The sequence below is a fragment of the Phycodurus eques genome, chromosome 6 (assembly GCF_024500275.1).
Source record: "Phycodurus eques isolate BA_2022a chromosome 6, UOR_Pequ_1.1, whole genome shotgun sequence".
Classification (NCBI taxonomy): Eukaryota; Metazoa; Chordata; class Actinopteri; order Syngnathiformes; family Syngnathidae; genus Phycodurus; species Phycodurus eques.
The window spans coordinates 2,928,508-2,956,442 of NC_084530.1; the positions used below are offsets into that span (position 1 = coordinate 2,928,508).

General features: G+C 45.4%; 1 protein-coding gene across 5 annotated transcripts in view; it reads left to right on the top strand.

Annotated features, from left to right (window-relative positions):
• The window catches only part of glra3 (glycine receptor, alpha 3), a 111,043-nt gene that overhangs the window by 41,088 nt on the left and 42,020 nt on the right, over positions 1-27,935 (top strand). For all 5 annotated transcript variants that reach the window (XM_061679832.1, XM_061679831.1, XM_061679835.1 and 2 more), the window contains 2 exons: positions 1,652-1,719; positions 27,269-27,492. In XM_061679832.1, coding sequence (XP_061535816.1) covers positions 1,652-1,719; positions 27,269-27,492 — 292 coding nt within the window. The remainder of the gene's footprint in view (positions 1-1,651; positions 1,720-27,268; positions 27,493-27,935) is intronic.

Here is a 27,935-nt window from a genome sequence, read left to right on the forward strand (position 1 = left end):
GGATCCTGTTAGTGGACTTCACCTCTGTGTTCAACAGCATCATCCCCAAACTCCTCTCCTCCAAGCTTCTCCACCTCAGCGTCTCGCCTGCCATCTGCCAGTAGATATATAGCTTCCTGACGGGCAGGACACAGCAGGTGAGGCTGGGGGACACCACCTCATCTACACGCAGCACCAGGGCGCCCCAAGTTTGTGTCCTCTCTCTGCTGCTTTTCTCTCTCTGCACGAACGAATGCACCTCAACGCACCCGGCTGTCAAACTCCTCAAGTTCGCAGACGACACCACAGTCATCGGCCTCATCAAAGATGGTAACGAGTCTAGGTATCGACAGGAAGTGGAGAAGCTGCAGCTGTGGTCCGGCCGATACAAGCTGGAGCTGAACACGCTCAAGACTGTAGAGATGATCGTGGACTTCAGGAGGCATCCTTCGCCACAGCTGCCCCTCACGCTGTCCAACTGCCCTGTGTCAACCGTCGAGACCTTCAAGTTCCTGGGAATTACAGTCTCTCAGGACCTGAAGTGGGAAATCAACATCAACTCCATCCTCAAAAAGGCCCAGCAGAGGATGTACTTCCTGCGGCTTTTGAGGAAGCACGGCCTGCCACAGGAGCTGCTGAAGCACTTCTACACATCGGATCAGTCCTGTGTTCATCCATCACAGTCTAGTTTGGTGCTGCTACAAAAAAGGATAAACTCCGACTGCAACGGACAATCAAAACTGCTGAAATTAGCGGTAACCCACGACCCATCCTTGAGGACTTGCACGTCGCCAGAACTAAGACAAGGGCGTGCAAAATCCTCTTGGACCCTCGACATCCTGCTCACCACCTCCCGAGCTCCTTCCCTCAGGTAGACGCTATCGATCAATGCAAACTAAAACAAGCAGACATTCCAACAGCTTCTTCCCTCTTGCCATTAACTTCTTAAACAGTGAACGTACAATTCCACTGTAAAATGCTGCCAATTTTGTCTTGAGATTGTGGTCAAATCTCTCCCAGGCCAATTATACATTACTCGTGCACTCACTGTAGTAGTCTCGCCACCCTGCACACTCTTGTGCTTGAGAGGTATCTGCACCATTTGCACAATTGACATTGTCATAGATTATCGCACTACTAGTTACCTTAAACTGCATACATTTCTTGAAGTCTCTGCGCCATTTCCACAACGGTCACTGCACCAGACTATTGTTCAGTAGTAGTATTAGTAGTCATTTCAAATTGCTTTAATTGCTTGAGGACTCAGCATCATTTTGCACAATTGTCAAACAGAAAAAAATATTTACCGGCATTACCACATATACTGGTAACCTTTTATTGCTCAGTGACTGTGTTTTTATGTTTTTATGTCTCAAAAGTATTCTGTCAATGACTGTCGTACTCGAGCAGCTCCAATTACAGGGGACAAATTCCTTGTGTTTTTGACATACTTGGGAAATAAAGATGATTCTGATTCTGATTTTGACAGCCGGTCCGTGGAAAAAAAAAATTTCTTCTCTAAACCGGTCCATGGTGCAAAGAATGTTGGGGACCACTGCTCTATAATACAGCTCCAGTAGAGCAAGCCATTGTGTATTCTTAATACTGTAGTTGGAGTTATTATGTTTTATTACATTACATCCATATAATAGTTCTAATTTTCCCTTTTCAGGTCCTCCAGTCAATGTCTCCTGTAACATTTTCATCAACAGCTTTGGTTCCATTGCTGAAACCACTATGGTATGTACATAATAATGAACATGAATATTTGTACAGTGAATCCTCATTTATCCCGGGGGGTACATTTCAGACCCTTTTTTAAATGAATTAAAACTAATTTAAAAACACATAAACTTATTAAAACACACTTTGTAAAGTATTCCTTCGGGTCTGTTCTTACTCTCTCCCCCACACAGTTTGTTTACTGTAAAAGTGACTCAAATCAAAAGAGAATTAAACATTGTACTGTATATTTTAACACCAAAATGTTCACCCAAACAATATACTGTAATGTCAGCTAGCTAGTCCACTAGTTTAATACTCACATATGATGTGAAATGCCATAGACAGGCTAACGGAAATTAGCACAAATGTTACGGTAATTTTGACTCTGAACAACTCCTACCACATGGAGCAGGTATCCATATAAATAGAGCAATACTGTACTGTATTCTCGCTGCTCTGTGAGAACAACTATTACTGCAGCTTATTACGGGACCTTGTCTGCTTGTTCTTTTCGATTCTCCTTAATTAAACTGCAGCTATATCTAGTTGTATTCACTGCTACCCAGCATGTTGCAGCACAATGTGGTCCTACACGGAAGGTGCACAAGTCTAAATTTGGACCTGACTGTATACTATATACTATAAAAATCGATCAAAAAATATATTTAAAAATTTGCAACACAGTGGCACAAATGATGAACCACGATACAGTAGAATGGGGGTTTACTGTGTATATATGTCATTTTGTAACATTAACAAACAAAAAAACATTAACAAGAAACATAAAGAAATGTATTTATTATTATTTTCTTTTTTTAATTAAACCAATTCTGTGTCAGAGCGTTCATCTCACCAGCATTTACTGAGAAAATCATCGTAAAATGGTGACTCCTCAAGAAGCTAAACATGTTTTTTTCTGGCATTAGTAGCATTATTCTTATTGTCATGATGATTAGCAGAATGGTTTGTGCTGCAATTAATAGACTGGTCTATTATATATATTAATATTGTTATCCTGGATAATTAATTAATTAGCTATTCCAGATAATTATTTACAGTTCATCTTCCAAAAGAAAGAATTAAAGACCTAAACTGTGACCAGACACAATACCGCACAGAGAGAAGCAGAAAGCGATTGAAATGAGAAGAGACAGATAAGCAGACAGGAATAAATGTGCAGTGAAGACATTTAGTAACTCTGACAGCAAACACTTTTAAGTGGCATGTACTTAGGCCATACTCCCAAGTTGTGTTGTACATCAGTATTTAGAATACCCTCACATACCTGTCCATTAAATCCAATATTTTATCGTATAAGTGAGTTTATTTCTTCTGCGTTGATCTGACTTTGCGGACTGCCAGCGCCTTGCATGGCAGCACCCAGCCATTGCTGTATGGCTGTTTGTGTGAATGAGGGAATGTGAGGCTTTATAAAGTGCTTTGGACCCCGTATGGTGTAGCTCAAGGGTGTCAAAGTAATTTCAGTTTGTGGGCCACATTCACCCCAATTTGATCTCAAGTGAGCCAGTTTATTCATGGCCTAATAAGCTATAAATAAGGTCAATGCATTTATTTCCCCATTGTTTGGGGTGAAAATATTTACAACTACATTTGAGAAAATATTCACATCTATTGAATATTATCTCGTTTCAAATCATCTTAGCAAGATGGCGCCTACCAGTGTGGTCACCGCGGTAACGCGCGCTCTAGTATTGTTTTTGTTTTTGTGATTTTCGTCCGTCTTTGGAGACCTTACACGACTCACTTACACAAGGGGAGACCTGCTAACCATCAAGGAGGCTACTCCGGACTTTCTGTCACCAACTTTCGCAAATCCGCTCAGTGTTTTCCCCGAGTTACTCACCGGAGCGCCGTCCGCGGTTTTCGGCGCATGGAGACGGAAGCGGCGCCACAGAGGGAAACGGGCCGGCATTCAGGTGAAACTCCGCAAGAGAGGACACAGATTGGCGTTCCCGTCGATCTACCTCGCGAATGTACGCTCCCTACCCAACAAAATGGACGAGCTTCATCTTCTGTTAAAGCCCAGTAAAGACTTCGGACGTTCCGCGGCCATGTGCTTCACGGTGACCTGGCTTTGCGAAGCTGTACCCGATGGCGGCGTCATGCTTCCCGGCTTCCACATTCATCGAGCGGACCGTGACATGGAATCATCGGGGAAAACAATGGGCGGCCTCTATATCAACGAAAAATGGTGTACGGACGTCACGGAGCTCAGCACACACTGCAGCTCGCATTTGGAGTCGCTGTTTTTGAACTGTAAACCATTCTACTCGCCACGTGAGTTTGCATCGTTCATACTGGCTGGAGTCTTCATACCGCCTCAAGCTAACACGAACGCCGCACTGCTAACGCTCACCGAACAAGTCAACGAAATTGGAAAAAAAACACCCGGACTCACCCCTCATTATTCTCGGGGACTTTAACAGAGCTAAACTCAACCACGAACTCCCTAAATACAAGCAGCACATCGACTGTCCTACCAGGGAAAATAATACTTTAGACCACTGCTACACTACGGTAAAAAACGCATACCGTGCTATACCTCGTGCAGCCCTGGGCTCGTCTGATCACTGCTTAATTCACTTAATACCGACGTACAGGCAAGAACTTAAATGCGCAAAGCCTACAGTGAAAACAGTGAAAAAGTGGACCAATGAAGCAAAGATGGAACTTCAAAGCTGTTTAGACTGCACAGACTGGAGTGTCTTTGAAAATTCAGCTGGCAGCCTGGATGAATATACGGACACTGTCACATCCTATATCAGTTTCTGTGAAGATGTGAGTGTACCAACAAAGTCATTTCGCACATTCAATAACTACAAGCCGTGGTTCACTGCCAAACTTAAGCAACTTCGCCAAGCTAAGGAGGACACATATCAAAGTGGGGAAAGGGCCCTGTATAATCGAGCTCGAAACCAGCTGACTAAAGAAATTAACATTTCAAAGAGGAACTACAGAGCAAAGTTGGAAAAACAGTTTAGCGCTAACGATTCTAAATCAGTCTGGCATGCATTCCAATCTCTGACCAATTACAAGCGACGATCCCCCAAGCTGAGAACAATAGCACACTAGCCAATGACTTGAATACCTTCTACTGCAGATTTGAAAAGGACACTTTCACACTCCACACCCACCCAGCCACACCACCGACCACAATCACACCTCTGACTTCTGCGTTAACCATCCACGAACAGGATGTGAGACGCATCTTCAAACAACAAAAGATTAACAAAGCGGCAGGCCCAGACCGTGTGTCCCCGTGTGTGCAAGACAAGAGCTTGCAAAATCCTCTCGGACCCTCCACATCCCGGTCACCAGCTCCTTCCCTCAGGTAGGTGCTACCGATCAATGGAAACTTGAACTAGCAGACTTTCCAACAGCTTATTCCGTCTTGCAACCAACTTCTTAAACAGCTCACCTACAACAAATGTTTTTGTTTTTGTTTTTTTTTTGTCTGTTTTTTGTCACATTTCCGCCAGGTCGGGGATGACTTCCTGCCCCAAGTAGAGGAGTTCAAGTATCTTGGGGTCTTGTTCACGAGTGAGGGAAGAATGGAACGGGAGATCGTCAGGCGGATCGGTGCAGCGTCTGCTGTTATGCAGACTTTTTATCGGTTCGTCGTGGTAAAGAAGGAGCTAAGCCGAAAGGCGAAGCTCTCGATTTACCGGTCGATGTGCGTTCCTACCCTCACCTATGGTCACGAGCTGTGGGTCGTGACCGAAAGAACAAGCGGCCGAAATGAGTTTCCTCCGCAGGGTGTCCAGGCTCTCCCTTAGAGATAGTGTGAGATTCGGATGCCTCCCGCGACCCTAGTGAGGAGAAGCGGCTCAGAAAATGGATGGATGGATGGATGTACCAATTATTATTTTTATATTGATGGTACCTTGAATTTGTCAAGGAGTGATGGGTGGCACTCTCATAAATGTGATATTGTAATGAAAGTTTTGAAGTATTGCCCCCTCTGGCAGCCACTCTTTGTAGGCACGTTTTGCCTTCCTCTACCAAGTGAGTCCCCAGAATATTCCTAAAAGAGGGGCCATTTTTAACAAGTGGAAAAGTTGAAAGGCTCACTGACTGTTTCCACCAACAACTGGATGGGGATGATTGTGTCACTTTGCCTGCACTAACAATTCAGAAAACAAACAAATAGTTGTATACCACTGATGGAAACCTTTAGCGGTTTACGTGTAGAGCTTCACACTTTACCAGAGACTGCCATGTTCAAGTTAGACCAATGAGTATTTCTTCATTATAATCGAATTAACCAATTGTGGACTTCCCATGGTGCACAAAGACTTGAAGGTCAAGGAACATACATACACACATATACACATACATACATACATACATACATACATACATACATACGTACAGTATGTAGGAGTATGTATGTAGCTCCATACGTTCAAACATACTCTTTTTGTCATGGTCTGTGTTTTGGTTTGGGTTGTGTTTAGTTTTGTTCCATGTTTTCCTGTGTTCCATGTTTGTCGTGTGCTCATTAAGTTGTTGTGTCCACCTGTTCTCGTCTGCTTTGTGTCGACCAATCAGCTCTCTCCAGCCACTCATGTCTTGTCCAGGTGTTCCTCGTTGTCTCGTCTATCTGTTTGTATTTAGTTCCCTGGTTTCTTTCAGTTCTTGTCGGTTCATTGTCGTTGTCACATGTCTTTGCCATGTCATAGTCGTCAGTTGTCTTATCATTGTGGTATGTCATTGTCAGGTGTCATTTTCCCTTTCTATTCCACGTCTTACTCACAGGTCATAGTTTGTTTCCAGTTTTAGATATTCAAGTGTTTCTTTGATTTGATTGGTATCTGTTGTGGGACTTTGTTCAGTTTTCCCTTTTCTAAGATTAAATATTATTTTGAGACTCCCGCACTCCTGCCTTGCCTCCCTGCTTCCCTGCAATTGGGTCCACCATGTTCTCGCCTTGCGTTACTCGCCCTCGCCCTAACCACGTACGTGACACTTTTAAGTGAAAGAGTAGCTCATGAAACACACATTCATATTGCCCACAGACCAATAAGATTTTTTTAACGTATTGTGCTAGTCAGGAAAACAAAGCCTACTGTGTTCAATTTCAACACTTTTATATTAGGAGAAAACCTGTAATGTTAGGTGTGGCGAGCATTGACATCTCTGCAAGGTCACACCAGTGAAAGAAATGGTTTGTATAAATGTTAGAATGTTAGTGTTAGCAAGATTGCTGATGATTTCAAACTCTCAAGTGAGAGTGCTAGATGCCAAACAGTTAACATCAGTAGATGAAGAAAACCTACAGGATAATTTTAATGATTTTAAGTGGCTTTCTGCATTCTTGTTTTATTTATTTACTCACTCATAAGTAAGGATTTGTTCAAGGTGGTTTATTTTCATCTTGGGCTAAGCAACAGAAGGGTCCAGTCTATGTGTAATACAGTAGCTTTAAGCTGTTGAGTGATTTGAAAACGTGTGAGTGACATATGGCCAATAAGGGGATAACCAGTTATGGGGGGAAGTAATGGGTCATTTTGATAGACGGGTCATACTTCGAAGTGGTTGAAAGCGGAATACTGAGTAATATACACGGTCCATATCTTACTTTTGTATTAAGACCTTTCTCTCTTTTCACCATCTGTCTTATGATCCACCCTCTACTCGTTTCCTCTTGATAAAAGGAAGTCCCAGTGACATAACCTCATCACATCACCAACACATTCAGATATGGTTTACTGTCATGACAGGAAGTGCATTTCCAGACATGATACAATTTGTAGTTTTAATAGAGATGAAATAAAGTCAATATTCATTGGAAATATTAAGATTTTAAGTAATCATAAAAAGATAGTACCTTTTCTAATTTCAATTTTTGTGACACTTTTGTCAGTGAAAGGGGAGACAAATACAAGGTAGGTAAGAGATTTAAGGTTAGTTTTAAATATCTAATGTAAGTCACATGCACACACACACACACACACACACACACACTTTCAAACACAAACATGCCCACACAGAGGGCTTACAGCCAGGTTTGGTCACTCTGGTCTGCACATGCAATCTATGTTAAACAGATTTACTGCTGTCAGACTCTCTTTTTTTCATTTACTCATGCAATCCCTCTTAATCCATTCTCTCTGTGTCTGAGCAGAGAACAAAAGGAAAAATTACAATGCCACAGGTTCAAGTAAAATCATGGTCAGGTTTGTTGATTTGTTGTTGACAGTAACTGCAGTTTGTCCATTCAGTGGTGATGTAAGGTTACATTAATCTTTTCTCATTTTGGGTGCCAGCAAGAATCTAACATGAAAATGCTACAGCTGAAAGTTGGAGTGAGCACAGTTTAAGGAAATATGTGGAAAAGAAAACATAAACACCTCTACATGGCTTTGGATTTTGCTCATAAGCATAAATGTCATCTCTCTGGGAAACACTTGCTGTTTAAGCACACATGCTGTTTATATAGAGAGCCACATATTTTAAGATATATAGATATATGCAAATCAGTAAATGCAACCCTATAAGGGTACAAGCCAGTGCAAACTGTAGGCCGGTCCCAAGCCCGGATAAATGGAGAGGCTTGCGTCAGGAACGGCGTCCGGTTTAAAACTTTGCCAAACAAATATGAGCATTCATTTAAAGAATTCCATACCGGATCAGTCGTTGCCCGGATTAACAACGTCCCCCCCCCCGGCACCGTTAACCTGCAGGGCGCCGGTGGAAATTCAGCTACTGTGGGCCAAAGACGAAGGAGATGTGGAAAGCGGGTTCTGAGACAGAAAGAGAAGAGGAAAGCACAGAGCCTAGAATTGAATGTGGGGACTTTGAATGTTGAGACTATGACGGGAAAATCTCGGGGGTCGGTTGGCATGATGATTAGGAGAAAGGTTGATATATTGTGTCTAGGAGACCAGGTGGAAAGGCAGTAAGGCTAGAAGTTTATGGGAAGGCTTTAAAATATTTTTCCATGCTGTAGATGAGAAGCGAAATGGAGGAGAGGTTATTATAAAGGAAGCGTTAGCTAAGAATGTCTTGGAGGTGAAAAGAGTATCAGATCGAGTGATGAGGTTGAAACTTGAAATTGAGGGTGTTATGTATAATGTGATTAGCAGCTATGCCCCACAGGTAGGATGTGACCTAGAGGTGAAAGAGAAATTTTGGAAGGAGCAAGATGAAGTAGTTCTGAACATACCAGACAGAGAGAGAGTCGTGATTGGTGCAGATTGTAATGGACATGTTGGTGGAGGAAACAGGGGTGATGAAGAAGTGATGGGTAAGTACGGCATCCAGGAAAAGAACTTGGGGGTAGAGATGGTGGTAGACTTTGCAAAAAGGATGGAAATGGCTTTAGTGAACACTTTCTTCCAGAAGAGGCAGGAATATAGGTGACCTACAAGAGTGGAGGTAGAAACATGCGGGTGGATTACATCTTGTGCAGAAGATGTAATCTGAAGGAGGTTACCGACTGTAAGGTGGTAGTAGTAGTAGTAGTAGTAGTAGTGGCTAGACAGCATAGGATGGTGGTGAGTAAGATGACTCTGGTGGTTGGGAGGAATATTAAGAAGACAAAGGCAGAGCAGTTAGAACCATTTGGTGGAAGCTGAGAAAGGAAGAGTGTCGTGCAGCTTTTCAGGAAAAGGTGAGACAGGCTCTCGGTTGACAGGAGGAGCGTCCAGAAGACTGGACCCATACGGCCAAGCTGATTAGCGAGACAGGCAGGAGAGTACTTGGTGTATCTTCTGGCAGGAAAGGAGAGAAAGAGACTTTGTGGTGGAACCTCACAGTACAGGAAATCATACAAGGAAAGAGGTTAGCTAAGAAGAAGTGGGACACTGAGAGGACCGAGGAGAGGCAAAATAAATACATTGAGATGTGACAGAGGGCAAAGGTAGAGGTGACAAAGACCAAACAAGAGGCATATGATGACATGTATGGCAGGTTGGACACTAAAGAAGGAGAAAAGGATCTATACAGGCTGGCCAGACAGAGGGACAGAGATGGGAAGGATGTGCAGCAGGTTAGGGTGATTAAGGATAGAGATGGAAATATGTTGACTGGTGCCAGCAGTGTGCTAGCTAGATGGAAAGAATACTTCAAGGAGTTGATGAATGAGGAAAATGAGAGAGAAAGGAGAGTAGAAGAGACAAGTGTGGTGGACCAGGAAGTGGCAATGATTAGTAAGGGGGAAGTTAGAAAGGCATTAAAGAGGATAAAAAATGGAAAGGCAGTTGGTCCTGATGACATTCATGTGGAGGTATGGAAGCATCTAGGAGAGGTGGCTGTGGAGTTTTTGACCAGCTGTTTCAATAGAATTCTAGTGCGTGAGAAGATACCTGAGGAATGGAGGAAAAGTGTGCTGGTGCCCATTTTTAAGAACAAGGGTGATTTGCAGAGCTGTGGGAACTATAGAGGAATAAAGTTGATGAGCCACACAATGAAATTATGGGAAAGAGTAGTGGAGGCTAGACTCAGGAAAGTTAGTATTTGCAAGCAACAGTATGGTTTCATGCCTAGAAAGAGTACCACAGATGCATTATTTGCCGTGAGGATGTTGATGGAAAAGTACAGAGACGGTTAGACGGAGCTACATTGTGTCTTTGTGGATCGAGAGAAAGCCTATGACAAAGTTACCCGAGGGGAACTGTGGTACTGCATGCGGAAGTCTTGAGTGGTAGAGAAATATGTTAGAATAATACAGGACATGTACGAGGGCAGCACAACTGTGGTGAGGTGTGCTGTAGGTGTGACAGGCGAATTTAAGGTGGAGGTGGGACTGCATCAGGGATCAGCCCTGGGCCCCTTCCTGTTTGCAGTGGTGCTGGATAGGCTGACAGATAGAATTGGACTGGAAACCCCGTGGACCATGATGTTTGCAGATGACATTGTGATCTGCAGTGAAAGCAGGGAGCAGGTGGCGGAAAAGTTAGAAAGATGGAGGCATGCACTGGAAAGCAGAGGAATGAAGATTAGCCGAAGTAAGACAGAATTGATGTGCATGAATTAAAGGGGTGTGTGGGGGAAGAGTGAGGCTACAAGGAGAAGAGATAGCAACGGTGGAGGAGTCAAAATGTCATCTTTAATTTGTACATGTGCGGAACGGTGTACGACTGGTGAGAGCGTCAGCCTCACAGTTCTGAGGACCGGGTTCAATCCCCGGCCCCGTCTGTGTGGAGTTTGCATGTTCTCCCCGTGCCTGCATGGGTTTTCTCCGGGTACTCCGGTTTGCTCCCACATCCCAAAAACATGCATGGTAGGTTAATTGAAGACTCTAAATTGCCCGTAGGTGTGAATGTGAGTGCGAATGGTTGTTTGTTTGTATGTGCCCTGCGATTGGCAGGCAACCAGTTCAGGGTGTTTCTCGCCTCCTGCCCGATGATAGCTGGGATAGGCTCCAGCACCCCCGCGACTCTAGTGAAGAGAAGCAGCTCAGAAAATGGATGGATGGATGTACTCTTCAGAGTTTTCAAGTTCACCTTTTTCATGCCTTTGGTGTTTGCATGTCTGAAGATAACATTTTGAGAGGAAAATAGTTAACTGGTGTTCTTCTGTCCACATATTTTATTAGGTTGAAGGTAATTGCAGTTCGTGTCCCCACATTGCTACTCTCTGTACTAATTCTCAGAAAATGCATGGTTATCTGTATTTCTCTCTCTCTCTCTCTCTCTCTCTCTCCCTTTCGCTCTCTCTCTCTCTCTCTCTCTCTCTCTCTCTCTCTCAATAAAATCCTGCTTACTATAGGTGTCATTATTTAAGTTTTTAAACTTTAATGACTGAAGTGAAATGGGGTACAGCAATTACCAAAACAAACCGAACAGTTTTACACAGGGCTGTACTGTCTGTTTGGGTAAATGTATGTACTCGTAATCAAAGAACCATTGTATAACTTTATAATCCATCCATCCATCCATTTTCCAAACCGCTTATCCTCACTCAGGTCGCGGGCGTGCTGGAGCCTATCTCAGCTATCTTTAGGCGAGAGGTACACCCTGAACTGGTTGCCAGCCAATCGCAGGGCACATATAAAGAAACAACTATTCTCACTCACATTCACACCTCAGGGCAAATTAGAGTCTTCACTCAACTGAGCTTGCATGTTTTTTGGGATGTGGGAGGAAACTGGAGCGACCGGAGAAAACAAACGCAGACACGGGGAAATCTTGCAAATTCCACACAGGCAAGGCCGGATTTGGACCCGGATCATCAGAACTGTGAGCCAGAAGTGCCACATACAGTAAATGTATTATCGTCTGATCATATTTCATTATTTAAAGGTTATAGAGCATTTTAGGTTGAGGTTCATCCTGAGGGAGGTACAGAAGAGAGTGAAGGAGATGAGGGGAAATGAGACAAGCGGAAGAGAGATGACACAATATAGACATGACATAATATAAAAGCTTTCACTCAATGTGCTGTTTTCTTATTTTTAACAGCATTTTCTATTGTAAACAATACATTTCAATCAAATGTCTTAATTTAATAGCTAACGACCCAATGCAACTGGATCAGAAAAAAACAGGTTGTATTGTCCATCACTCGGATAAGTAGGAAAAGTAAGTAAAAAAGGCCATTTATAGCAGGGGCTACCAATGTGGGCCTCAATTTACAGTATATAGACATTATTCACAAAAAGTTCGGATATTCGGCTTTCGGGTGAGATTTCAGGAGGAAGCTAAAATGCACTATAACTTTTAAAGGTTAACTTAATTTCACCTCTAAACTTTTTATTGCACGTCCAATTGTTCAATGTTTATTGCCTTTTGCACAACTTGCTGTTCTCTAACAAGGAGCTGTATGGCAAAATTCACAACAGGTATTAATCCATGAATCAGCCAATTACGTCCTGTATAATTAGAATCTGTATTTAAATGGTCCTCTTCATTATATTGACATTTTGACATCATGAGCCCAAACAGATGCAAAATAATTGATTAACAGTACCCCGCTAGTGCGAGACTTCAAATAGGATGTTGTCTGATGGAAGTGGCCACTAAGGTTAGTGTCACAGAGTGTCATCATCAGGTTGCCAACAAAATACAGAGAGAGTCACAGAAAGGTACATCCTTGGTAGTGTACTGGTCGTTTAATAGAGCAAAGACCTATTGTGAATTTTTCCGTTCAACTCCTTGTTAGAAAACGGCAGATGGTCCTAAAAGTAATAATAATAATAATGTGTATTATTATTATTATTATTATTATTATTATTATAGGCGGAATGGTTGTCACATCTGCCTCACAGTTGTGAGGAGCCGGGTTCAAATCTGGTCTCGCCTGTGTGGAGTTTGCATGTTCTCCCCGTGCCTGCGTGTGTTTTCTCCGGGTTCTCCTGTTTCCTCCCACATCCCCAAAACATGCATGGTAGGTTGATTGAAGTGTCTAAATTGCTCATAGATGTGATTGTGAATGGTTGTTTGTCTTTGTGTGCCCTGCGATTGATTGCCGACCAGTTCAGGGTGTACCCCGCCTCTCGCCCAAAGTCGGCTGCGATAGGCTCCGGCACGTCCGCAACCCTAGTGAGGATAAGCGGTATGGAAAATTAATGGATGGATCATAATAATAATAACAATAATTGTAAATTGTGATAGAAGTTTAAATTGGATTCTCTGGGCGTGGGGAGCCAGTGGAGTTTATGGAGGACAGGAGTGATGTGGTTGTGAGTCCGGGAGTGCATGAGCAGGCGGGGAGCAAAGTTTTGGATACACTGAAGTTTATGAGGTGGATACTATGGAGCCGACAACATTTAGGGTGAAGTCATAGGTGGATTTTGTCAGTGTTTTTATTCCTATGATTTGTCACAGTTTAGTCAGAAGAAGATGGATGCAAGCCATGGTTTTATTTCAGAGATGTAGTTTCTCTGGGTTGAGTAGGTGGCAGTGGAGATTGGTTTGGTGTTGATTAGGAGTCGGATCTTGTCGACAAAGCATTGGAACTGGAGACCGTGTCAGCAAAATTTGTGACCCAAAGGAAACAGGTACAGGATGAAGAGGATGGGGCCAAGAACACAACCTTGTGGGACACCTTGAAGGAGGGGAGAAGTGGGTGATTTACAGTTGTTGATGTCGATGAATTGGCTTCTGTCAGAGAGAGAGGATGTGAACCAGAAGATGGCAGTGTCGTTAATGTAGAAGGCGGTTTCAAGCCGGGTGAGAAGAATGCATTGATTTACTGTATGGTGTCGGTGGCCATGCTTGTGGGCGAAGAGGATGAGAATATTTCCATGCGATGTTGCAGAGGCATGTCAAACAGGTCAGAGCCACAACATCCAGAGCCTTTAGGAACTTCGGGCGAATCTTATCCACCCCCGCCTTTCCACCGAGGAGCTTTTTAACCACCTCGGTGACCTCAACCCCAGAGATAGGAGAGCCCGCCTCAGAGACCCCAGACTCTGCTTCCTCATGGGAAGGCGTGTCAGTGGAATTGAGGAGGTCTTCAAAGTATTCTCCCCACCGACTCACAACGTCCCAAGTCGAGGTCAGCAGCGCCCCATCCCCACTATACACAGTGTTGATGGTGCACTGCTTCCCCCTCCTGAGACGGTGGTTGGTGGACCAGAATTTCAGCGACCACCAAAGCTGCCTTAGGGGTCCCACAGGCCAAAAAGGACTCCTTCTTCAGCTTGACGGCATCCCTCATTGTTGGCGTCCACCAAAGGGTTCAGGGATTCCCGCCACGAGTGGCACCGACCACATTACAGCCACAGCTCTGGTCCGCCAGCTCAGCAATGGAGGCGCGGAACATGGTCCACTCGGACTCGAATGTCCCCCGCCTCCGCCGGAACATGAGTAAAGTTCTGTCGGAGAAAGGGGATTCTGCCAGACGTTCCCAGCAGACCCTCACAATACGTTTGGGCCTGCCACTTCGGACTGGCATCTTTCCCCACCATCGGAGCAAGTCCGATTACACAAACAGAAAGTCATTCATCGAACTGCGACCTAGGGTGTCCTGGTGCCAAGTGCTCGTGTAGAGACCCTTATACTTGAACATGGTGTTCGTTAATGACAATTCGTGATGAGCACAGAAGTCCAATAACAGAACACGGCTCGGGTTCTGACCGGGGGGACCATACCTCCCAGTCACGCCCTTCCAGGTCTCGCTGTCATTGCCCACGTGAGCATTGAAGTCCCCCAGCAGAACGATGGAGGCCCCAGCGGGATTGCTCTCCAGCACCCCCTCGAAGGACTCCAAAAAGGGTGGCTACTCTGAACTTCTGTTTGGTGCATAGGCACAAGCAACAGTCCGGACCCGTCCCCCCACCCGAAGGCGGAGGGAGGCTACCCTCTCGTCCATTGGGGTGAACCCCCAACGTGCAGGCCAGGGGGCAATAAGTATACTCACACCTGCTCAGCGCCTCTCACCGTAGGCAACTCCAGAGTGGAAGAGAGTCCAACCCCTCTCAAGAGGACTGGTTCCAGAGCCCAAGCCGTGTGTGGAGGCGAACCCGACTATAATTTCTCGACCTCACACACCAGCTCGGGCTCCTTCCCTGCCAGAGAGGTGACGTTCCACGTCCCTAGAGCCAGTTTCTGTAGCCCAGGATCAGATCAAGGTCCCTTCCTTCGGCCATCCCCCGGCTCACACTGCACTCGACCCCTATGGCCTCTCCCACAGGTGGTGAGCCCATGGGAAGAATATGAAACATAGATGGTAATAATAAAAGATATAAATTCAAATATAAATTGACTAAGAAGAAGGATTTTTTTAAAAAAAAAACAAGCATAAACAGTGTGCCATAAGCATCAGGTGTGCGTGTGACCTTTTACTAGGTGATACCGGTTTAGTATTCATGAATCGGATGGCCGAGGGGGAAAAACTCTTTAGGTTGTGGGAGGTTCTGGTCCGAATCGACCGTAGCCTCCTGCCTGAGGGGAGAGTGTCACACAGGCTCTGTCCAGGATGTGTAGTGTGAGCTGCAATCAGATCTCCAGACCCCCGGGTCCTGGAGAGGTACAGTTCCTGGATGGATGGGAGTCTCCAGCAGATCACCTTCTCAACAGCACGCACAGTGCGCTGCAGTCTGTGCCTGTCCCTGACAGTGGCACCAGCGTACCACATGGTGATGGAGAGGTGAGGATGGACTCAATGATGGCCGTGTCGAACTGCACCATTATCTTAGTTGGCAGCTTGAGTTTCCAGCTGCCGTCGGAAGAACATCCTATGCTGGGCCTTTTTGATGAGGGAGCTCATGGTCGGCTCCCACTTGAGCTCGCCAAACAGTCGCAGAGTTGTTGACAGTGAAGTGCTGCTGGAATCGCTCTGAATACATAAATTTAGCATTCCTCATCTCCCAGCAAAAACGGTATTTTGCCTCTTTGTAGCTGCTCCTGTCTCCACTTCTGAACTTTTTCTTGATGAATCTGCCTGAGCTTAGCTGTGAACCAGGCTTTGTCATTGTTGTAACACACCCTGGTGCGCTTTGGTATATTGCTTTCCACATAGAAGTTATATGAGTCAGTGTGCGTGTACTCATCCAGACTGTGTGTTGCAGCCCTGTGTCATGGCCCTGTGTTTCAAGTTGTTTTTCTTTGTGTTGCAGTGTCTGGGTGAGCGAAGGTGGGCGTTGACATCGGTGACGCACCTGTCATGCATTGTAATCATCAGCCTCTTTAGGGGGCACCGTGACAATTTGTGGGCGTCGGAATATTCACTCGTTTTTGCCCCGTGTTTGCCGTCGTTCTGACCTCTGTACAAATTTAAGTTCTATACAATTATACCACACGGACCCTGCGTTATCTGTTTTTTGATTCTCTCTGGTTGTGAGTCCCTTTGGTTTCGTATGTCTCGCCATCACATGCTCTGTCATTTCATTAAAATTGTTCGGACCTCTTACCTAGAGTCTCTTTTTTGGGATCTGCCCTGACAGCATTGCCGTCTGTGACAGAATATTCTGACCAAAAATGGATCCCACAGACTCAGACTTTTTTCCCCACATGTTGGCAAGTCAGGGACATTTGGTAGGAAGACACGAGACATCGTTACACAGGGAGGCAATTACTGCGTTAACGACCCATCTCAGTACGCTGAGTTCTCGGGTTGATCAGGTGTGTGCACTTGGATCACCTCTGGCAGAAGCACCCGCCACTAACACAATGGCCGCGGTGCCACCCGCCAGAGAAGCTTGTCTCCCAAATCCACCTTGTTATGGTAGGGAGCTCGGCGGCTCTGGTCAATTTATTTATCAATGTACTATAGTATTTGACCAACAACCGGTCACGTATGCCCAGGATATGACGAAGGTTGTCTAGTAATAAGTCTACTTACAGGTCAGGCGGTATCGTGGGCGATGGCGGTCAACAGCGCCAACCCAGCGTTACGTTCCTCCTTCCCGGCATTCGAATCCGAACTGAGGAGAGTTTTTGATCACCCAGTCAAGGGCAAGGAGGCCGGTAGCCGGTTGTTGGACCATTCCCAGGGGGACTTGTCAGTAGCCGAATACTCCATTTCGTTCCGCATCCTGGCAGCAGAGAGTGGATTCGACGATGTTACGTTGAGCGGCATTTTTTGTCGGGGACTCTGTCCTGCTGTCAAAGATGAGTTGGCAGCCCGGGACGAGACCACTAATTTGGAGGAGTTGATCGGACTAGCCATTAGACTGGACAATCGACAGAGGGAATGGCAGCGCAAGCGGGCGGCTGAACGGCGCATTTTTTTGGGGTCCGCTTCCCCGGGACATTCTTCATCCGCCAAGGAAGACGCCGCCTGTGTTCCCCCATCCACCTCGGCGTCGACGAGGGAGCCGGGCCTGGCTGTGGAGGAGCCGATGCAACTCGGCGGAGGGCGACTGACGGAGACGGAACGTCGGAGATGCATGAGAGCGGGGACGTGTCTGTACTGCGGCCGACCAGGACACAAGGTATCCACCTGCATGACGAGACCTTCACGGGGAAGTGACGCTACGCGTTCCAAGCAGAGCGGCCAGGTGGTGGTGACAGCGCCTTCTGCCTCCGGAAAGAACGTCTCATCGTGTGAGTATTTTGATGAAGACTTGGTACCCAGTGAATTGAGAACTGGATCGAACAACAAGAGACTACATTTGCCGGGCGAAGTATCGGGCTTTGGCGGCAGTGTGGAGGTTTCCACGTTAATTGACTCCGGAGCTGATGAGTGTTTTGTGGACTCCTGTGTGATAGAGACTCTAAATTGTCCACTGTACAGACTTAGCAAACCTAGAAAGGTACTTGATTTGGATGGGCGTCTCCTGGCAGTTACAACACATATTACGGCTCCACTGTTTTTAAAGCTTTCGGGTAACCACATCGAATCGCAAATTTTTGTAATGCCCTGTCAATCTGCTCCAGTTGTTGCGGGATTAAAGTGGTTAAAACTTCATAATCTAGATATTAATTGGGATCAACTACAGATTGTGAATTGGAGCCTATTTTGTCATTCTCATTGTCTGCAGTCTGCCTACTACTACCCCCCGTGTTCAAGACGAGCACATCGATTTGGCTAATGTACCGGCTGAGTACCATGATTTGCAACTAGTGTTCAGTAAGGATCGCGCCCAGTCTTTGCCTCCCCATCGTCCATACAACTGTTCCATAGAGTTGATTCCCGAAGCTCCACTACCATGTGCGAGGCTGTATCAGATTTCCAAGCCAGAGCAAGAGACATTAAAGAATCATATTTAGACTTTGCTAGCTGCCGATCCAGCCAAGATCAAGGCTGTGGTTGATTGGCCAACTCCAGCGTCTAGGAAGCAGTTGCAGAGGTTTTTGGGTTCTGCTCATTTTTATAGGAGATTTATACGTGATTACAGCCTTAAGGTGGGACCTCTGACTACACTTACTTCCAATTAAATACCATTTGTTTGGACCCCTAAGGCGGAAGTGACTTTTGATCATATTAAACAATTGTTTGTGAAGGCTCCTGTGTTACATCATCCTAATCCTGACCTTCCTTTTGTTGTCGAGGTGGACGCATCTGATTCAGGGGTGGGGGCGGTCCTGTCCCAGAGGTCCCCGGTCGACCAGAGGCTGCACCCCTACGCCTTCTTCTCTAGGCGCCTGAGCCCAGCAGAGGCCAATTACGATGTGGGAAATAGAGAGCTGCTGGCCATTGTCGTGGCGCTGCAGGAGTGGAGGCACTGGCTAGAGGGTACTAGGGAACCTTTTCAAGTTTTCACCGACCACAAGAACCTGTCTTACCTCCGGACTGCTAAGAGACTCAACCCCCGTCAAGCACGTTGGGCCCTGTTCCTTACCCGTTTCAATTTCATCATCACTTACCGCCCTGGATTGAAGAACGGCAAACCTGACACCTTGACTAGGCTGCATGGCCCGTCTGCTGTTCAGCCTGTTGTGGAGACCATTCTCCCTGGGACCCGGGTGGTGGGAGCGCTTCAGTGGGAGGTTGAGAAAAAGGTGGTGGAGGCGGGGAGGGACATCCAGGCTCCGGGAGGTGTTCCTGATGGCAAGTTGTTTGTTCCGGTCGTTTTACGTCCAGAGGTGTTGAGGTGGGGACACACTTCTCGAGTCGCTTGCCATCCTGGGGTCAGTCGGACATTTTTCCTCATTTCCCAATGGTTCTGGTGGCCGAGACAACGCAGGGACGTTAAGGAATATGTTTCGGCATGCTCAGTGTGTGCCCGTAGCAAGATGTCCCATCGTCCTCCAGCTGGTCTTCTTCATCCACTGCCCATTCCTTCCCGCCCCTGGTCCCACGTCGCCTTGGACTTCATCACGGGCCTTCCGCTGTCCGGAGGGAACTCGGTCATCCTGAGTGTTGTCGACAGATTCTCCAAGATGGCCCATTTTGTTGCTCTGCCGAAGCTGCCGTCCTCCTTAGAGACTGCTAATCTCCTTGTCGGCCATGTTTTCCGAGTTCATGGTATTCCTGCTGATCTCGTGTCTGACAGGGGGCCACAGTTCATCTCTCAGGTCTGGAGGTTGTTCTGCCAAGCGCTGGGGGCTTCCTCCAGTCGTTCGTCCGGTTTCCACCCACAGACCAACGGCCAGGCTGAGAGGGCGAATCAAGATGTGGAGGCTGCTCTTCGCTGTATTTGCCATCAGCCCCCCCCTCCTCGTGGTCTTCTCACGTGCCTTGGGTGGAATATACGCATAACACCCTTGTTTGCTCTGCCACTGGACGGTCGCCGTTCATGACTGCATACGGTTATGAGCCACCGTTGTTCCCTTCTCAGGAGAGGGAGGTGGTCGGTGGTCTGTACAGGTCCATTTCCGAAGGGCTCATCGGGTGTGGCGGGATGCAAAGGCGGCCTTGTCCCGTACTGAGGCTCGCAACCGGCAATTAGCTGATAGTCATCGGATCTCAGCTCCTCCCTCCCGTCCTGGTGAGAAGGTCTGGTTGTCCACACGAGATTTGTATTTGGCCGGGGGTTCTAAAAAGCCGGGTCCTCAGTATATTGGTCCTTTCAAAATTGACTCTGCTGTTAACCCGGTGGGAGTTAAACTTCGGCTCCCTCCCGCCATGAAAGTTCACCCTGTATTCCATGTCTCCTTGCTCAAACCGGTTTCCTCCAGCCCTCTGTGTCCTCCAGCGGTGCCTCCTCCTCCGCGGGTGGTTGATGGTGAGCCAGTGTACACGGTGGGTGAAATATTGGATTCCAGAAAAAGGGGCAGGGGTGTGCAGTATTTGGTCAACTGGGAGGGTTACGGCATTGGTGACGCCCCTGTCATGCATTGTAATCATCAGCCTTTTTAGAGGGCACCATGACAGTGTGTGGGCGTTGGAATATTCACTCGTTTTTGCCCCGTGTTTGCCGCCGTTCTGACCGCTGTCCAAATTTAGGTTCTATACGATTATACCACACGGACCTTTTTTCGTGTCTGTTTTTTGATTCGCTCTGGTTGTGAGTCCCTTTAGTTTCGTATGTCTCGCCATCACATGCTCTGTCATTTAATTAAAATTGTTCGGACCTCTTACCTAGAGTCACTTTTTTGGGATCTGCCCTTACGGCATTGCCGTCCGTGACACCCTGAACACCTCCCAGTTTCTTTTTTGTAAGCACATGCATGGCTCCTACACAATCTCCCTGGTCCAACTCCTTGAAGTCCTTACAACAGGTTTGCAGAGCTTTAGCCTCTGTCTGTCTGCAGGAATCAGGTAGACCATCACGTGATCTGAAAGTCTGATGCTGAAGCGGGGCTCGGCACGATTGGCTCTCTTACCTGTAGTGTAGCAGTGATACAGAGTGTTTTCCAGTCCAGTAGGGCATTTAATAAACTGTTTGTACTTGGGAAGTTCATGGCTTAGATTCCCCTTGTTAAAGTCGCAGAGTACAATAACCAGGGAGTCCGGGAAGGTCCACTCTACATTCAAGATATGCTCTTTGAGTGGACGCTGAGTCTTGTGTACATTTGCGTCCGGCGAGATGTAAACAACCGATTGAATGAAGCAAACTCGTGTGGGGATTACAAAGCCTTGCAGTTTATGATAAAATATTCCAGAGCAGGAGAGCAGTGTTGAGAGATCACAGTGACATAGGTGCACCAGTCGTTGTTAGTGTAGAAACAGACACCACCATCTTTGCTTTTGGCAGAGATTTTTTGGTTACGATACAACCGGAATCCTTCCAGAAGTAATGCGCTGTCTGGGAACTGCTCACGAATCCATGTCTCTGTGAAGCACAAAAGACAAGAGGAGGAAAAGTCCTTGTTTCTCTTCATCGGCAGTATCAGCACATCTATTTTATTGCAGAGTTTTATTGCATGCGTTGGAGAGGAAAATCACAGGTAGAGGTGTTCTTGTCCCCTGTTTGTAAAGTTGTACGATCACGCCAGCTCACTTTCCTCTTCTAGGGCATCTCACTTTTTGGGTCAAAAAATGCGGCGGATCCACAACAGGCGCAAAAAAAAAAAATACAAATAAAAAATGTCAGTAGGTCGGTAGGAGTTATATTCCTGATGTTTAAGAGGCTTCACGGGCGTAAGAGCACGCAGACATGTGATTAACACACACAAATAGGCATAACAGGACACACCAAGGACTGGGTCAACTGTATACAGCGCCATCTTGGTATTTCTGTAGTCCTCCATGAAAGCAGACTGATTGTCTTTTGTGTTAAATCAAAATAAGACGTCCAATGTGCCGCCACAGACCAAACAAGTAAATAATTACTATTTGGAGCTGTAGTATGAATAACCTGTAATTGACATGTAATTGCAAATGGTTGTTTGTTTGTGGGTGCCCTGCGATTGGCTGGCAACCAGTTCAGGGTGTCTCGCCCACAGTTAGCTGGGATAGGCTCCAGCACGCCCATGTGACTAGTGAATATAAGCGGTATGGAAAATGGATGGATGGGCTTAAACATGAGAACCAATTGCTTTCCAGATCACATAATTTAGTTTGGTTACTTGTGGGGGTCTCGTGGTTCCATCAGTCCATCTATTTTCTTCTGGTTATCTGGGGTCTGGTTGCCAAGCCAGTAACTTAAGATGGGGAAACCTAGACGTACCTCTCCCCAGCCACTTCTTCCAGCTCTTCCGGAGAGATCCCAAGGCGTTCCCAGGGCAGCTGGGAGAGATGGTCTCTCCAGCCTGTCCTTTGTCGTCCCTGAAGCCTCCTCCTGGTGGGACGTGCCAGGAACATCTCACCAGGAAGAGATCCAGAAGGCATCATAGCCAGATCTCTGTACCACCTCATTTGCCTCCTCTCAGTGCGGAAAAGCATTGGCTCTCCTCTGAGCTCCTTCAGGGTGACCGAGCTACTCACTCTATCACTTAGGAAACTTGTTTTGGCCGTTTGTATCCTCCTTGTGAACCTTCAGTCACAACATACAGCCGAGGACAATAAGTGAGGGTGAGCGCGTTGATCAACTGGTAAATCAACTGGAGAGCTTGGCCAGTCCGGCTCAGTTCCCTTTTCAACACAACAAATACTGAGTCTGCATTATTGCAGACGCTGCATCAATCTGCCTGTCGATCTCCCACTCAATTCTTCCCTCACTTGCAGAGTTGGGAAGTAATGAAGTACTTGTACTTCGTTACTGTGCGTAAGTAGGTGTTTCAGGTATCTATTTACGTGAGTATTTATTTTTCTGGCGACTTTTTACCTTTACTCCTTACTTTTTAAACACAAATATCTGTACTTTCTACTCCTTAAAATTTAAAAATGAGACCGTTATTTTTAAAATCTTCTTAAATTAGCGACGACGCAACATAAAAAGTGAAACACTAAAAAAAAAAAAAAAACAGGTACGCTAAGCTAGTGGGGGGCAAAGTGCATTCGATGTTTGTGGAAACCAAAATGACAAGCATGCCTTCACAATGTGCTGCGTAAGGTTCCACACAGGTCGTACAATCATAAGGGAACTCGAAACTGGGAATAACCTTGAATTGGTAAGATTTTTTCTTGGCTCTTTTTTCAAAATTGCCTGCAATTAACGAACCACGTTAGTTTTGTAGAAAGTTAGATTGTTGAAGTCTGGGTCGCACACGGATGCTAAATTAATTACAAGCCAGTCCCAAGTAGCATCAAAGCTGAGACAAAGACATTTGTTTTCTCACCCGGACACTAAATTAATTAACTTCCACCCCCAGCCAGCCTGAAGAGTCTCACCAACAAAGACTTTTCTTTACCACTGTTTTCAGTGGCATTTGCTCATAATGGCTGGGACAATGGATGGAGCACTAGCGACACCAACAGGTAGTGGAAAACTACTGCAACCCCGGCAACTAAGCACAATCTTCAACTGGACTTGAATCTTATATAATATTGTAAGAACTTTACATGAACGCCACCAGCGTTACTCTCGGAATAGTGCCACTAGTGATTGTATTTCTGCAAATTTGAATGTCTGATGTCAAATCTGTTTGCCAACTGAACCGCATGAAATGTTTTACCCTACACAACACAAATGCCACATTGCAAATATTACAGTGTTCTCCACAACCACATACAATTGAAACATTCGTTACCGTGATTAAAGAGGTCTCGTTTCATTCCACTGGGTTAAAACCAGCGGCACGGTGGACGACTGGTTAGATCGTCAGCCTCACAGTTCTGAGGACCGGGGTTCAATCCCCTGCTCTGCCTGTGTGGAGTTTGCATGTTCTCCCTGTGCCTGTGTGGGTTTTCTCCGGGCATTCCGGTTTCCTCCCACATCCCAAAAACATGCATTCATTGGAGACTCTAAATTGCTCGTAGGTGTGAATGTGAGTGCGAATGGTTGTTTGTTTGTATGTGCCCTGGGAAAATTGAGCAATGCTGAAAAAATACCTTCTGGAACATTCCACAGGTGAGCAGTTTTATTGGAAACAGGTGAGGGTCAGCATAGGGTATAAAAGGAGCATTTCTGAATGGCTCAGTTGTTCACAAGCAAGGCTGGGGCGAGGTTTGCCACTTGGTGATCAACTGTGTAGCGTATATTGGTCAAATAAAAATGTAATTAATTTAGGAGAAAATAATAAGTCGGAAGCAACGCTTGCATTACTTCCGGTTTATCGTAATTTTAAGTTCAATTGTTAAAATCAAACAAATGTCTCGAAAGGGCACCACGTCACTTTTTATAAGTATAAACTTTAGGAGAAATGACGACAAACCTGTTTTTATCAGTCTCGTAATCTGAAGATTGCTCCACTTTATGACATTTTGAGTTCTAGAATACAGAGGTTTACTTAAACTCCGAACACACAAAATACAACCAAGAGTGGAATTTTATGGTCTTTTTAATGACATCTAAGGAAACACAAAGCTACAACTACAAACTACAACAAGAAAATAACACTAATGGTAAAAGAGAGAAAGAAAATTAGGCGTACGAAAATGGAAAAGAGGACATCATGTGTGTGGTCACTGGGGTAAAATAAATGAGCGTGTGAGTGTTTAATGCGTTGAGTCAGAGCGAGAGAAAGAGCGGACAAAGTTGAGATTTTGTCTGAAGAAAGTACTTTCCCCGAAATTATTAGGCACTAATATTGTAGTCTGGCAAAGTTGCCACGTTTACTCACGACTGCAAATTCAAGCTGGTGGGTGGTAGTCTCTCTTTGGAAGTGGCTCTGGAAGCAAGGCGACAGATTTGGTTGCAGACAAAAAAGATGTAGAAAAATAAAAACAAAATAAAAGAGGCGGGAGAAGATCAATGGCTGGTCGTCTTGGGAGAACCAGACGTCTCTTTTCCTGCCTCTTTTGGGGGCTCGCTGGCAATTTCAGAGCTATACCGCTTGCCATGTCGGTTCTATCCCGGCTCGCGGTTACCAAGCCGTGTGCCAGCACAAAAGAAAGGGGAAACTGGGAGGGTTCGCCGACGGCCTGCCCAGCTGGAAAGCTGCCAGCAAGGTAAGAGGAGATGAAAAAACACAAGACTAGACTAGCGGGAGAAGGTGTGAGTTAAGAGTTAAATACCCCAGAGGCGGGGAGTAGGAAGAGGATTGCCGACTTGGAGAAGACCACACATATCAGCCTGAATCTTGTCTACAAATTTGATCAAATGGGTTTAAGATCATATTAATCTAAAATTTGTACTCTCACGCATAGAATCATTCTGATTCTGATTCTGATTGTTTAAACTTTGGTCGTGACAGATCGGTTGCTTATTGTTCAATACAACATTTCGTCCTGTTTGATTTCAAGTCACGAGGAACAGCTTTCAAAATCTTGCAGAGGCCCTGTCAAACTGACAATAGTGACACTGACACAAAGGCATACATTTGGAATATTTCTACAGAGTTTGTAAGATATCAAAACGGACATTTTATCTTTTGTTAACAAACATCAAAGGCGCGGCCACGGGTTGGCGCTTGCAGTTCCTCTCAACGCCAGTGGGTGGCGCCTCACGTGCATGTTTGAATATTAACCACATAGTCTCCTTGAAGGGAGAGTCTCTCAACCTTTTGGTTGGGGAAGGAGTCTTTTGAAGCCAGGAATCAAGATTTGATGGGAAGCTGCTAATTAGGTTAAGGTCCACTTGACATACACCAGGCATTCTCTTTGTCGCCGCCTCACAGCAGGGCAGCGTGGAGGAGTGGCGTTCTCAAGTGGTTGGGAGTCCCTTTGACACCTCAGTTTGCGGAGCGCATGTCTGCTAAAACTGCGTCAGCAAATAGTCACAGTTTAAGAGCAACATTTGTCAACATACAATTGCAAGGAATTTAGGGATTTCAGCATCGACGGTCCATAATATCATCCAAAGATTAAGAGAATCAGGAGAAATCGTTCTACGTAAGTGGCAAGGCCAAAAACCAACATTGAATGCCTGTAACCTTCGAGCCCTCAGGCGGCACTGCATTAAAAACCATCATAATTGTATGAAGGATATTGCCACGTGGGCTCAGGAACACTTCAGAAAACCATTTTCAGTTCGTCGCCACATCTCATAATGCAAGTCAAAACTCTACCATGCAAAGTGAAACCCACATATCAACAACACCCAGAATAGCCACTGGCTTCTCTAGGCCCAAGCTCATCTGAGATGGACTGACGCAAAGTAAAAAAGTGTGCTGTCGTCTACATTTCAAATTGTTTTTGGAAATCATGGACATTGTGTCCTCCGGACCAAAGAGGAAAAGGACCACCCGGATAGTTATCAGCACAAAGTTTGAAAGGCAACATCTGGAATAGTATGGGGGTGTGTTCGTGCCAATCGCATGGGTAACTTGCATATCTGTGAAGGCATCAGTAGTGCTAAAAGGTACTGTTTATACAGGTCTTAGCAATATATATACTGCCATCCGAGCAACGTCTTTTTTAGGGATGTACAAGCTTATTTCAGCAAGACGATGCCAAGCCACATTCTGCACGTTACAACAGTGTGGCTTCGTTGTAAAAGAGTTGCGAGTACTAGACTGGCCTGCCAGCAGTCCAGACCTGTATCCCATTGAAAATGTGTGGCGCGTTATGAAGTGCAAAATACAACAACGCAGACATCGGACTGTTGAGCAAATGAAGTTGTACATCAAGCAAGAATGGGAAAGAATTTCACCTACAAAGCTTCAACAATTAGTGTCCACAGTTCACAAATGCTTATTGACTGTTGTTAAAAGGAAAGGTAACACTGTGGTAAACATGTCCCTGTCACAGAATGTGTTGCCAGCATCATATTCAAAATGAGTGAATATTTGCAATATATATATATATATATATATATATATGTAGTTGCAAGCTAGGTTTATTGAAAACGTCAGCCTCACAGTTCTGAGGAACGGGGTTCAATTGGCCCGCCTGTGTGGAGTTTGGATGTTCTCCCCGTGCCTGTGTGGGTTTTCTCCGGGCACTCCGGTTTCCTCCCACATCCCAAAAACATGCATTAATTGGAGACTCTAAATTGCCCGTAGGTGTGAATGTGAGTGCGACTGGTTGTTTGTTTATATCTGCCCTACAATTGGTTGGCGACCAGTTCAGGGTGTACCCCGCCTTTCGCGCGGTTAGCTGGGATAGGCTCCCGCACACCCGTGACCCTTGTGAGGATAAGCGGTGTAGAAAATGGATGGATATCAGTTTCAACATGATATATCTTGTCTTTGGAGTGTAGACAATTCAACATAGGCAAATCATTGTATTCTGTTTTTATTTATGTTTTATACAACGTCCAAACGGCTTTGGAAGAGATCCATTTCAGATGCCATAGTATGGATCAATCTCCATAATGAACCCATGTTATTTCTTGTGCATTTAGGACTATCGCGTGAATATCTTCCTTCGTCAGCAGTGGAATGATCCCAGGCTTGCCTATGCAGAATATCCAGATGACTCTTTGGACTTGGATCCCTCTATGTTAGACTCCATTTGGAAGCCAGATCTGTTCTTCGCCAATGAGAAGGGTGCACACTTCCACGAGGTTACAACAGACAACAAGTTGCTGCGGATTTTTAAGAATGGAAATGTTTTATACTCTATAAGGTGAGTTTTAGGGTGACTGTGTACATATGGTAAAAAAGAAGTTGGGAAACGGTCCAGCAGTCCCTCAGCAAACGTCCGGTTCACGCAAAGAGAATATACAAAGCATAAACTAAAATACAACACAAAAACCCCACAAATATACATAAAACATAATAAAATGGTCGAATAAAGTCAACCCCCGCACATTCACAGTTCAGCAATTGCCCCCCTTTATCAGTAGAAAATTGCCGATTTGTAACATGTAAAGAAATCTGAAAATTATTGTTTTTACTGTCATGGCAAATTACTGTTTACAGTATGTACACATATGTACTGTATGTACTTTGGGAAAACAGTTCTGAAGTTGCAGTTGTCAAAATGTCCCGTTGCTTTTGGTATACGTAGTCTTGTGTTTTGTACAGTATAGCCTGGTTTACAAGGAGCCTTCTATTCCGATTGTAATC